The sequence below is a fragment of the Manis javanica genome, chromosome 4 (assembly GCF_040802235.1).
Source record: "Manis javanica isolate MJ-LG chromosome 4, MJ_LKY, whole genome shotgun sequence".
NCBI classification, from domain to species: Eukaryota; Metazoa; Chordata; class Mammalia; order Pholidota; family Manidae; genus Manis; species Manis javanica.
The window spans coordinates 124,148,476-124,162,062 of NC_133159.1; the positions used below are offsets into that span (position 1 = coordinate 124,148,476).

The 13,587-nt window shown below is 49.0% G+C and overlaps 1 protein-coding gene across 18 annotated transcripts in view; it reads left to right on the plus strand.

Moving 5' to 3' along the window:
* The window catches only part of GAS7 (growth arrest specific 7), a 236,842-nt gene that overhangs the window by 162,063 nt on the left and 61,192 nt on the right, over window positions 1-13,587 (plus strand). For 13 of the 18 annotated variants that reach the window (XM_017658638.3, XM_037026752.2, XM_073234785.1 and 10 more), the window contains one exon: window positions 5,116-5,196. The exons of 4 other annotated variants lie outside the window; for them this stretch is intronic. In XM_017658638.3, the coding sequence (XP_017514127.1) occupies window positions 5,116-5,196 (81 nt within the window). Of the gene's footprint in view, window positions 1-5,115; window positions 5,197-13,587 lie in introns of those variants that run through there. One more of the 18 variants, XM_073234794.1, reaches the window with a different exon arrangement.

Consider the following 13,587-nt stretch of genomic DNA (forward strand, 5'->3'; position numbering starts at 1 on the left):
GACCGAGGAAACACAGGAGGGGAACACAGCCTCTCCTGCTGAGTTTCCCAAGGGAGCAGGACCTCGAGTGCTAACCTGGCTTCCGTGGTTTGCCGCCGCCGGGATTTTGAGAGGCTGGCCCAAGTGCAGCTCTGTACTGGCTGGCTGGTGCCTAGACCAGGCTACTGGGGTTCCTGGGATTCTCCTGCTGGAGGACATGGCCAAGGAGAGCAGGGCAGCCCAGTGGGAAACCAGCTTCCAGGGCAGGAGTGACTGGGGCTGCCGGCTGTCTAGGAAAACCAGGGCACAGCCCAGCAGACCCTCCTGGTGAGAAGAAAAGCCATAGATGTGACCTCCACCCAACAAGGGAAAGGAAGAGACTGGAAGTGGGAGAAAGAGATGGAGTAAGAAGCACAGAAGGAAGAATATAAGAGAGGGAAAGAGGAGGGGATTGCAGGAATTCTCAGAGCCCAGCCAGACCCAAAAGCCCAATTCTCTTTGGGCTAGTACCGGTGGTTATTTCAATGGAGGGCCACTGGGGGCAGCAGAGAGCCACCACAGAGCCATGGAAACAGACCAGTTGAGCAGGAGCCCACTTGTGGGCCAGGCAGGGCGGAAAAGTGGGAGCAGGTGGATGAGACTTCCCAGACCCAGGCTTACAGGTTGCCCAAGACAAATCATCGCAACAAATGGCCTAGATCTAGGGGCTCCTAATAGCAGTGGCTTTCCTCTGGGAGCCAGTACCTCTAATGCAAGCACTGTGTAGTATTAACAAGGGGAAATTAGTTCAAAAGTGACTGTTTAAAGTTAGTAACTCCTGCCTCACTTATTATTTTTATTATTACTATTTTAAGGAGGAGCCCTCTGTGCTTTGAAACCCAGATGTACATTGCTTTCCACCTTTTAAGTACTCTCTCTTTAAAAGTGTGTAATCACTGTTACCCACTGTTGGGGAAATGAGAATTTCTGGCTTGTAGTATTGATGGCTAGAATAGCAACCTTCCCTTGGGCTGGTCTGATCCAGGATCAATTGATTTGTGTGTGTCTGGCACCTCTGATTTCAGTGGCAGAGGTCCAAATCAAGTTAGAGTTGCCATTAGGAAAAATGTGTTTCTCATGAAGTGAGTTGGATGAGCAGAGGTTCTCTGAGAACACATCTCAGTTCTTCCCCTCTGACCGTGCCATGCCCCTACAGCCTTTGGAGCCTGCATGGCAGCAGCTCTGGAACTCCAGAGAATGCAAAAGAGCCTCAATCCAGGGTAACTTGGGCCCCAAATTGCTACTTCAGTTTTTCTTTGGCTTGGTCAAGGAGCCCTGTATGTTGTAAGTAGGTCAGGGAGTCTTTTTATTGGAAAAGACCTGGAAATGACACCTTCCCTGTGGGTAGTGTGGTCATCTGGTGTGATTTTTCCTGCTGCTGGTGAGGCCACTCAGCCAAAGTCCTGGTGGCTCTCTCCAGATGTCTGTCCAGTCTGGTCTGACCCATTCCTGCACCAGGCTTGCAATGGCTTTGTGTTGGGTTGGTCAGAGCTGGTGAAGATGAGGTGGGCTGGGCTGAATCCTTTGGGCAGTTGCATTGGCCCTGGTGGAGCCCAGGTAGAGTTTGGGTAGAGAGAGAACAGTTCTTATGGGGTGAAGGGACCCAGGCCAGCGAGTGCAGGGGAAATGGCCTTCCATCAGGAACCAGCGTGGAGAGTGGGGTTCTGACCAATGCCTGCATGTCCATTGATTTCAGAGCCTGCCTGCTCTGCAGACCCTGGAGCTGCCTGATGCCACTTGCTGGAGGATGTGGCCCCTCCACCCTGTAGTTAGGATTCCCAGTGAGGAGGCGAGTGGGACCCACAGGGGCAGCTGCACACTGCTCTTTGCTTATGGCACATTCCCATCACGTTCCCAGGGACTCTGCTGCTTATGGTCCCCTTCACTGGAACACTCAAGCCCTGGGGGGGGGGGGGGGGACCAGAAGCAGTAGCTTCTCGGCTAAATAGTGAGCATTTCAGTTCATCTCTGCTTCTCTCCCTAATGCTTGGTGGTCTCATGCAGGAGGCAGGTGGCACCCAGGCTGGATGAATGGGTGAGTCAGCTATCCCATGAGGGACCCTCTGCTATCCCATGAGATAAAATGGCAGAGTCCTCACATTGGGTTTCCTCCCTCCCTCCCTCTAAAGAGGACAAATTTACACTACATTTATTTACTGTTCAGTAAGTTTAAATCCACACGGGGTACCACATCACTCAGATTCAGTGGCTGTAGTAGGAAGGTAGCTTCGGAATCTGGCACGAACCTTGCCTCTGTTTCCATGGCACGAGTTACCTCTCCCACATTCCTATGGTTCATTCCATTTGCTGCCAGGAGTCCCGTGTTGTTCTTTGCTTTGTACACATAAGCAAACCTCTTGCCTAAATAGAATTCAGCTTCATCTGGGGCATAACTACCTGCAGTTTTAAGAAGAGCTGTGTGTTCCCCCTGGTTCCAGGACCTCCCCCACCCCCATAGCCAGCCACAACGGCCTTCCAGATCTGCTTACCATCCAGCACCCAGCAGACTTCCACAAGCTCCAAGGTGGTTGAAAGAGCCACTGGGTCATCTTTGAAATAAGTCCTTGGCATCAGGACAAAGTTAGTAGTTCATTGGGGACCTTTCCTGCCTTTAGGAGAAGGGGCCTGTCTGCTTGTCCCCCGAGAGGGGAAGGGCACCTCAAATGGGAAGCTACTATGTGCCGTCACAGTGTCCATCCTTCCATTTGCCCAACTGTCCAGGCATCCAGCAAGCTAAGTGCTGTGTTTGAAAGGGAGCCAGCCACAGACTTGACCCTCCAGCAGTTAAGGTGGATGTCAAGGTTGAGATCTACGCTAAGAGGTGGGACTGATTCCCTGGGTGGGAGCTAGATGGAGTGTGAATGTAAGACTGTGTGTTGAGGGTGGGAGGCGGGGGGCTCTTAGGTCAGGTTCTCAGACAGAACTGAGACATATCTGTGTGCGGGAGGTTCTGCAGGGAGTGCACTCCTGGAAGCAGCCCCCAGGCAGGGGCAGGAAGCAGCCTGGCTGTGCGGTCACAAGAAGGGCTTTGGCCAGCCCGTGGGCGCCTCTGAGCTGAATGGCTCTTTGAAATTATTTGACTTGAGGCAAGGGGATGGATGGGCCTTGGTACCTGCCGCACTGACCAGCCCCTGGATGTCCCCATGCCCCTTGCCCAGACTTTACCTTGGGCAAGGCAGCTCCTGCTGGCTGAGGGCAGTGCTCCAAGAGGGACTCAGCCATGAGCCTCTGTAGCTGGGGGCATCTGGGAGATGACTACAGCATGCATTCTAGAGAATGTGGGGGTTTGACATCAGGGGAGAAAAGCGGTCTGCATGATGGAAGAAGCATTGTAATTGAGATCTGGTGAATGCACAAGATTCTGACCTCTGGAGGTGGTGGTGGGGCAGGAGCTGGTGGGCAAGGGAACAACTCCAGCAAAGGCGCATTCCGAAACCAACAAGTGGAGGTGACTAGGCTGGAGTGAAGTTAGTGGGAAGTCAGTCTGGACGGACAGACGGGTGCCTTGCTGTCACCCCCATTTGACAGAGGTCTCTGTATGGACCCCGGGGCCACACTCAGTGCCAGCCTGCGTGTGCCTCCTCCCTCAGGAGCCACCGAGCCTGCTTTTCTGGTCACTCCCAATGAATGACCTCACTGCTGTCCTCTGGTCACGTCTTCCCTGCTGCTTCCCTCACGTGCCCTCCTGCTCTGTTTTTTTTCCCTCCCTTCAGACGTGAAGAGACCATATTATTGCCCAACTCCTAGACCAGTTAGCCCAGCCCCTTCATTTTAGGTGATGTATTGGAGGACCAGAGAGGTAGTGTGACTTGCCCAGTTTGCCCAGCAGATTAGATACAGAACTAAGGGGGAAAACCCCAGTTCTTCTGAATCCTATTTAGGAGGAGCTATTGAAAGTTTGTGCTTGTTGTTCTCATATTTGAGACTATTGGATTTTCAAGAACAGAATCCTTAATTAAATAATAATATATCCATATTTTGGACTAACATAAAAGATAATCTTATGCTAAAAGCTTAATCTGTGCCAAATGCCCATATACAGGCACTGCCTTGGTGGATATCATTATTGAGCTCACTTTACAGAGGAGGAATCCCGGGCACTGAGAGGAGAACTAGCTTGGCCAGGGTTAGTCTGTGGTAAGAGGCAGAGCTGGGATCAAACGCAGGTGGTCTGCCTCTAGAATCGCCTCAGTTACAGATGTTAACCTCTGTGTGTCCAGCCCCTTTTATGGTTTTTGGAAAGATACTCCAAAAAGCCAGTACATGAAAAGAACATACAGCTTTGTTTTAAAGACTTATGTCTGTAGGCATTGAAAGAAAATCCACATAGACAGAATGTTGACAGTGATGTCCTCTGAATTGTGACATTACGGGTGATTCTTTTGAATTCTTTGTGTTTTTCTACATTATCAAATTATATATTGTGAGAAAGCATTATTTTTTTTCACTAGATAATTTTATGAGAAGTTTATGCTCATAGTGGTAAAATAGATTAAGTGGTATTCAGGGGACGTAATATAACTGCAATGTTAGCTTTATTTCTGGCTGGGGCATGTAGCTGGGCATCAGAGGAAGAAGTGATTGGTCAGATGCAGCAGTTACAATGCCAGCAGGGTGTACAACTGTAGAACCAGGAAGGACTTTGGAAATCACCCCCATTTGACAGAGGTCTCTGTATGGACCCTGGGGCCAGGACTCCTTCCATGTGCTTTGGGGTTTCGGGTGACAGTGGGTGTTCAGGGAGGAATGCCCCATTGGTTGCTGGGTTCCAGGGCTCAAGACAGAAGCGGAGGTGAGTTGGCAGCTGCAGGGGATAAGAGAGGGGAGTTGCGCATGTTTTAGAGATCCCAGCTGGAAGGCCACCTCTGTTGGGTCGCAGCTGCATGGAGAAGGTCTCCCAGCAAGATGAAGCTCTGTTGTCATGGGAGGTGGGCAGGTAGGTGGGCTTGGGAGCACAAAGCAAGCTCCTGCTTCCCAGGGTTAGGCCAAGTCTCTATTTGTTCCAGCTTTGACCATTCTAGTTCTACTCTGTCACCATCTGAAGTTCTGCCCTATGAAAGTCTTAAAGCGATTGTGTTTTTCTCTTTGTTTGACCAGAGACCACCTGGGAGCGCCCCAGCAGTTCTCCTGGGATACCAGCCAGCCCCCACCCTCACAGGAGCTCTCTGCCTCCAACAGGTACTGTCCGCTCACTGCTTTGGGGCAGCTGGGAGGGGCCACATGCCCACCTTCATCGGAAAGGCCAAGACTCTGCATTCTGAAACCTGGCTGGGATCTTACAGGCCAAACCTGGGGAGGGGTCTAGAGGGCAAGAGGTCCTACAGGCTTGTTGGCCCCCAGGAAAACATCTCCATGGCAGGGCTGGCAGCCACTGGAGACTCCCTGAGGGTAGGGACTTCACCTCTCCTTAGCTTTTGTGGAATCCTCGGTTCTCCTCTCTCCTGTCAGGAGAAAGGAGATGGGCGGTGAGGTGAGGCATCAGAGCGGTGCCTGTCTGCCCATGTGGGGCCCCACAATCGGGGCATGCCTTCTCCACATGGCTCTGGAAGGCATCAAGGAGTAGAAGTCACAGGAGGCAGATTTTTACAGGGCAGGTTTCACAGGGAATGGCCTGGAAAGGAAGTGGGATTCCCTATGAGGGTATGAGTTATCCATCTGCAAAGGTGATCAAGCAAAGGTCGAAGATTTGTTACTCTTAGTTGCCATCTAGTTCCAAGATCCCAGAAGGCAGGTCTCAGAGCACATTAGCAGGGAGCACAAGCTTCTGACTTTGTGTGGTTGAGGCCTTATTGTAAACGTCTCCTCCTCCAAGCAGCCTTCCCTGATCACTCGGTTTAGGAGCCTCAGCCCTCATCCTGAGTCCCAGCAGCGTGCCATTTCTCTGCCCTCAGAGCACTCTTTCCTGTTGGCTGTCGCTCTCCCACACTAGACTGTGAGCTCTGCGAGGGTGGGGACTTTGCCTCTCGTTCGCTTTTGTGCAATCCTCAGTCCCCAAACAGAGCCTGGCTTCCATGTTGAATCATGTGGCCTGTAAACCCCATTTGTTGATTTTTGACTTTAGGCATCAGTCTGGAGGCAAAGCCCGGAAGTCCTGGTAGTGGTTGCAGCTGGGAATCTGTTACTAGCTTTGGGAATGTGGTAGCGGACTGCAGCTGGACAGAGGAGAGGGGCACGCGGGAGGGGGCGCAGTAGGAGCTGCAGCTTCATCCTCAGCACGTGGTGAGGTGGGGAGCCTCCGCAACCTTCGTGGAACACACACAGTCATCAGACGTGTCAGAAGGTCACCCGGCATGTCACAGGTGACTGAAGGAAGAGTTCACCAAGAAGTAAATAAGGAAATAAATATAAGACGCTTAGCCCTTGGATGGGGGCAGCAGGGTGGACACAGGGAGAGTAGACCAGACCTCTGCCTTTCACAGTGGGCAGCCTTCAGCTGTTCTCTACCACTGATACAGTAAGAAATCAAAGCACCATCAAAGTACATTTATTTAGGGATAGAAGATTGCCAGAGCAGAACCCGAAAGTGAAACAGTGGGAAAATTGATCTCTGAATCAGATGAGGCATGGGAGAGGTGAGAGACAGGTGTTTCCTGCTGAAAGGTCTAGGCTTTTTAAATGGTTTAAATATATATATATATATATATATATATATATATATATATATATATATATATATATATTATTTCTATTTGTTTTTTTTTTCACTTAAATTAAAAAAAGAATTAAAAAGGAACGCACCCCACTGACAACCACCCCCACCCCCGCCGCTGGGGAGGGAAATGGCCTGGCCCCCGTAGCCGAGCAGGCCGAGGCAGTTCACACGCCCAGAGCTGCCCAGGCCTGTGCTGTGGTCATGTCCTGCCCCGTGGACCACGCTGGCCAGAAAAGCCAGCTGGGTTTCCTTTCTAGTGTCTGGCCGGCCCAGAGCCAGACTGGAGGGAGGGCCACACTCACATTATTCACACTGGCATTCCTCTAAAAACTCAGCAACATCAAAGCCAAGTGCCTGGAGCTGCCTATTGTTACACAACAGGTAGGAAGGGGACCAGCCCATTCTGGGGACTGGGACTGAGAATGTGGCACTCCCATGACCCTAGGAAGTGAGGAGTAAATAGTAAATCTTCCAAGCAAGATATTAAAAGGAATTAATATCTTGGAAAATATCTTTAATATCTTGCACAATCAGTGGTGCAGCCTAGTTTAATAGGAAGCAGCTTTTTTTCACTCTTAGTAGTGCTTAAACTAGGGGTTCCTGTAACCATCAGTGACATCTTGGGCTTGTGAAATGACACCTGTCTCACTGGGGCCTCAGGCACATCACTTCTTTAGCCAGGCCTCACTTTGTCCATTTACAGATTGAAGGCTTGGAGAGAGACCATGACTGAGGTCCTTCCAGCCCTCCCTGGTTTATGATGCTCACTCTCCTGGGGCCTGAACACACGCCAGCTCTCCATCCTCTGTCTGGGCTGGAAGGGAGGGGAACCCAGCAGCAAGGCAATTGCAGGATCCGTGATACTGTTCCCATCTTCTCATTTTTGAACTAAACCTCATATCTTAAGGGTAAAACAGTAGCTAGGTGGGTTTTTCTCTCTGTCGGAAAACACTAAGTCCCCCCCCTTGATCCCCCAACCATTCTCTTACTCTGTTTTACAAGCAGCTTTCAGGAGGTTGCGTTTCATTGTGGGGAAAGAGGCTTGCTGAGAACATGCGGTTGCTTTGGACCTTGGCCGTCCCCATCCTCATGCTCCTGGGGTTGCTGGCTCCCCTCCTGGAGGCCACGCAGGGCCCTACATCTCAGCCCCTTTTGTTCTGCTTAGGCTTCTGTGAAAGCAACAGCGATGGAATTTCAAACCTTTCATTCAAAGAATGTGCCAGATGCTGTTCTCAGTATTGGGGATATAGCCACAAACAAGCCAGACCAGTGTGCTCCCTGCCTTCAGGAACCTGCTTTGTAGTGTGGGAGTTGGACAAACAAGCCAACAAGCAAAATAATATCAGATTCTCCCTGCATGTTCTAATACAAGGAATTAAAGTAAGGCCGGGGACAGACTGACTGGGGGGATCGGGGATGGTATCAGCGATGAAGTGACAGTCAAGTCTTAGTGATAGTGAGAAGACGTGTGGGGTGGGGGTGGGTGGAGAAAGTGTTGTAGGCCAGGGAACAGTTAGTGCAAAGGCCCTGGGCCAGAAGTGGGCTGGGCATGTTTGAGAACACAAAGCAGGCCAGTGTGGGGGGTAGAGGACAAGAGAGAGAGTGGTAGTCCAGGAAGGAGGGGAATCAGCAGGGATGGAGCCTGCTGGGCTCCCCAGACCAGAGGGAGGTGGTGGGATTTCATTCGGAGCATGACAGTTGGGGTGGGCGTAAGAGAGAAATGCAGTGGAGGTGAGGTGCCTTGACTTTGAGAGAAGCTGCCTCTGTGAAACAGCCAGACACACTCGGCTCTGCCCAGACTGCACTTGGTTAGCGGTGATGGGGGTGGGTTGGGGTTAATTACCAGCAAGGGGGGTGGGGGGTGAGAGCAGTGCAGAAAACTTAACCTCGTTGGTTGACCACGGACATTCCGTATGGTCGCTTCTGAGGAGGAACATGGAAAAACAGGTCAGGAAGAATGTCAGTGGGAACCACACATTAATCCAGCCAAGCCGAGCTTCGGCAGCCACCCTCATGGATCAAAGGGTTGAGGAAGGCCATGGGACTCTCTTGTTCTTTGAGTCCTAGCTCTGTGAGCTTCCGGGTGGTTGAGGGGCCACCTCTGGATGGGTAAGGCTGGCTCTCCCTTCTTAGCGCAGCCCTGTTGGATGCCGGAAGCACAGCCAGCCAGGCTCCCCATTGGGGGAGAGGCCCAGAGACATGCCCGGTGCCCCCTACAATCGAATGCTGTTCTTCAAATGTCACGTGCTGCTCAGGGTCAGCCCTGGCTGTGTTGTGGAGGCTGTATTCGTGTGGTAGCTTTATTAGAGGCACTTAAGGCCTGCTGTTCTGGGTGAGGTCCGTGTAAGTAACATTTAAACTCAAACAATACCTAATGTTCTATTCAGTAATGGCTGCAAATATTAAAGATTGGCTTTGGGCTGGTTTAGTATGCAGTGTGGAAGTAATGATTTAGAGAGAGAAATGATAACAGTGAGAGGGAAAGAAAATATGAGTGAAAAATAAGGTTCTGGGAGTTGTGTGGCTGAGTCGCTGGGGAGAATGAACAGCAGAACAGAGCAGTTCTGCAGCACCGGGAATGTTCTATACCTACTCTGCCCAGTACAGCAGCCCGCCGGCCACAGGTGGCCAATGGACACGTGAAATGTACCTTGGGTGCCTGAGGGATAGAGTTTTTAACTTAACATCTTTTAAATTTTAGAATAATTTTAGGTCTCCAAACAAATTATAAAGACAGAGTTCTTATAAACCCTTTACTCGGGGTCCTGTATTGTTCACGTCTTACATAACTGTGGTACATTTGTCAAAACTAAGAAATTGGCACCGTACACTATTATTAACTGTATTTTATTCAGATTTCTCCAGGTTTTCCACTCATACCCTTTTGCTGTTCTAGGATCCAGTCCTGGTATCCTGGTCCTCGGTATCTCCCCCTGAATGTCTAAAATATAAACGGTGTTCCTTCCAATAAAACTCAGGAGATGTGCATAGTGTCGTCATGGGCAGATAAGACACCACACTGCACTGAGGCTTTATTTTGATGTAATTTGTTGGAATTGAAATGGTCACCCACGGCCAGCAGCACTCTCATCCGACTGGACAGGTGTGGGGAGGGACTTCCTTTCTGAGCTCTGGGCCTGGGGTGTGCATTGAGCCTGCATTTGTGTTCTTCTACAGATGGAGAAGGAAATTTATTGAGTTTCTCTGTTTGGGAGTGGGAGCTGTCAGGAAGCCTGGGTTCAGATTCTGACTTTTCCCAGCCTGGCGGCTTGAGCCTGCTGAGGGATTTCTTTAGTTAAGCCACCAGCCTCCAGCAGCCCCAGGGAAGCCAGTAAGAAGGAAGTGAGTATCTTCCATTGCAGGCCAGGGAGGGCCTGCCTTGGAACCTGTGGAGCCACCAGGAGCGTACGCTAACACACAGCTGTGCTTCCCCAAGCAGAGGCCCCTGGGAAAGAGGCTCCAGACCACAAGGCCTCACCCTCTCCCTCACCCACACCTTCTCAGGATCAGGAAGCCCCAAACAGCTGTCTTCTCCCATGTGGGAGCAAAGCAGGCCCCTTGCTCACTGTGGAGTTAGCACATCATCAGGCCCAGAGCGGCCTTCATGGCCCTCAGCTGGACTTCACCAGTGACCTCACCCAGCAGGGCCGTGACACCCCCTGTTGGAAGGGGGCTTGTGTGTTCTCCTCCTTGATAAACTGTTTTTGTTGGCTGAGGCCCAGGAGACCTTACCAAGGCCTGTTTAGCTGTTGATACCCTGGACCATAGCCACCAGCTTTCAGCCATTTACAACCATGGACAAATGTATTGTGCATTTTATTTGGAGGAATACAGTTTATATTTTAGACAATTGGGAAACAGTGAGGACCAGGTGGCCAGACAGATATTTCTAGACAGGAAGGCTATACATGTAAGACTGCTCTAAACAGCCCAGGATGGACGCTGTACACACATGAGGTGAATATGGTAGACAAGTGACCTTCCAAAGTCTTGTGGGGGGTGGGCAGCGGGACAGGGATATGCCTGTTACATCTTCAGAGATGCCGAGCACAAACCCAGTTCCAGTGTTGGCCTAGGTTTGCCCAACTTCAAAACCTGCCTTCCTATAGCCACAGCTGTGTTTCCGAAGGTGGGTTCCATGGTATTCCTGCTTTCCTGCCCCAAACGGGTTCTGGGTCTGTATACAGAATACTGCACACTGTTGCCTTGAGACTCACAGAGCACATGAGCTTGCAGGCATACCTCATTTTATCGCTCTCCACAGATACTGTATTTTTTGCAAATTGAAGGTTTGTGGCAACCCTACATTGAGCAGGTCTCTTGGTGCTTTTTTCCCAATAGCATCTGCTCACTTTGAGTCTCTGTGTCACAGTCTGGTAATTCTCACAATATCTCAGACTTTTTCATTATTATTACATATGTTATGGGGATCTATGATCAGTGGTGATCTTTGATGTTATGTTGTAATTGTTTTGGGGCACCATGCATCATGCCCATGTAAGACGGTGAACTTGATCGATACAGGTTGTGTGTGTTCTGACTGCCCCACCGGCCATCCATCCCCATTTCTCTCCCTCTCCTCAGGCCTCCCTATTCTGTGAGACACAACAATATTGAAATCAGGCCAGTTAATAACCCTGCAGTGGCCTCTAGATATCCAAGTGCAAGGAAGAGTTGCACAATCTCTCACTTTAAATCAAAAGCTAGAAATGAGTAAGCTTAAGTGAGGAAGGTGTGTCCGGAGCTGAGACAGGCCGAAAGCTAGGCCTCTTGTGCCAGACAGACAGCCAAATTGTAAATGCAAAGGAAAGGTTCTGGAAGGAAATGAAAAGCACTACTCCAGTGAACACAGAAATGATAAGAGAGTAAAATGGCCTTATGCTGATACGGGAGCATTTGAGTGGTCTGTGCAGAAGATTGAACCAGCTGCAACAGTCCCTTAAGCCAAAAGCCTAATCCAGAGCAAGGACCTGATTCTCGTCAATTCTGTGAAGGCCAAGAGAGGTGAGGAAGCTGCAGAAGGAAAGTTTGAAGCTAGCAGAGGTCAGTACAGGAGGCTTAAAGAAGCCTTCTCCATGCATAAAAGTGTAAGGTGAAGCAGCAAGCACTGATGTAGAAACTGCCGCAAGTTATCCAGGGGATCTAGCTAAGGTAATTCATGAAGGTAAACACTAAATAACAGATTCTCGGTGTAAATAAAAGAGCCTTCTATTGGAAGAAGATGCCATGTAGGACTTCCATAGGTAGAGAGGAGAAGTCAGTTCCTGGCTTTACGTTTTCAAGGGGCAGGCTGACTCTCTTGTTAGGGGCTAACAAGAGACTTTAACTTGAAGCCAGTGTTCATTTCCCATTCTGAAAATCCTAGGGCCATTAAGAATTATGCTAAAGCTACTTTGCCTGTGCTCTATAAATGGGACAGCAAGGCCTGGATGCCAGCACATTGTTTACAACAAAATTTCCTGAATATTTTAAGCCCACTGTTGAGACCTAACTGCTCAGAAAAAAAGATTCCTTTCAAGATAATACTGCTCATTAACAATATGCCTGGTCACCAAGAGCTCTGATGGAGATGTACCGTGAGATGAATGTTATTTTTATACCTGCTTACACACCATCATTCTGCAGCCCATGGATCAAGGAGTGTAACTTCAACTTTTCAGTCTTATAATTTAAGAAGTACATTTCATAAGGCTGCAGTTGATGATGGTGATGGTGATTCCTCTGTTGAATCTGGGCAAAGAAAATTGAAACCTTCTGGAAAGGATTCACCATTCTAGATGCCATCAGGAACATTCGTGATTCATGGTAAGAGGTCAAAACAGCAACATTAACAGGAGTTTGGAAGAAGTTGATTCCAGCTTCATGGATGACTTTGAGGGGTTCCAGACTTCAGTGGAGGAATTAACTGCAAATGCAGTGGAAAGCATGAGAGAACTAGAATTAGACATGGAGCCTGAAGGTAGGACTGAGTTGTTACATCTCGTGATACAGTGTCAATGGATACTGAGTTATTTCTTCTGGGTAAGCAAAGGTTGTTTCTTGAGATGGAATCTACCCCTGGTGAGGATGTTGTGAAGGTTGTTGAAATGACAACCAAGCGATATTCCATAACTTGGTTGACAAAGCAGTGTCAGGGTTTAAGAGTGACTTCAATTTTAAGTTAAGTTCTGTGCGTAAAATGCTGTCAAACAGCATCACATGCTACAGAGAAATCCTTTGTGAAAGAAAGAGTCACTCAGTGTGGCACACTTCATTGTCTTGATTTAAGAAATTGCTACAGCCACCCCAGCCTTCAGCAGCCACCACCCTGATCAGTCAGCAGCCAGCAACATCGAGGCAACACCGTCCCCCAGCAAAAAATTATGACATGCTGAAAACTCAGATGATGGTTAGCATTTTTTTAGCAATGAAGTATTTTTTAATTGAGGTATGGGTACTGGTTTTTTTTTTTAGACATAATGCTACTGCACGTTTAATAGACTACAGTAGAGTGTAAACATAACTTTTATCTACACTGAGAAACCAAAAAATTCATTTCACTTTATTGTGATATTTGCTTTTACTGCAGAGGCCTAGAATGAACCCACAACATCTCCAAGGTATGCGTTGGTATGTATTTTAAAAGGCTGCCTTCAAAACTTGTTCGTTATGCTTCAGAAGATTGGAGACTGACGAGAATTAGGCTTGAGATGGATTAATGGTTGTGCATTGAGCATTGACCCCCCTATACAGAATTTTATTGTTGTTAACAACCATTTGATCAATAAATATGAGAGATGCCCTCTCAAAAAAAAAAAAAAGGCTGCCTTCAAATAAAGCAATTTAAATCTGAATATAGGGGGCATCTGTCCCAAACTCTTTAGATTGAAGGTAATGGCCCTATCTCGCCATTACCTTCACTGCTCACCACATATAAC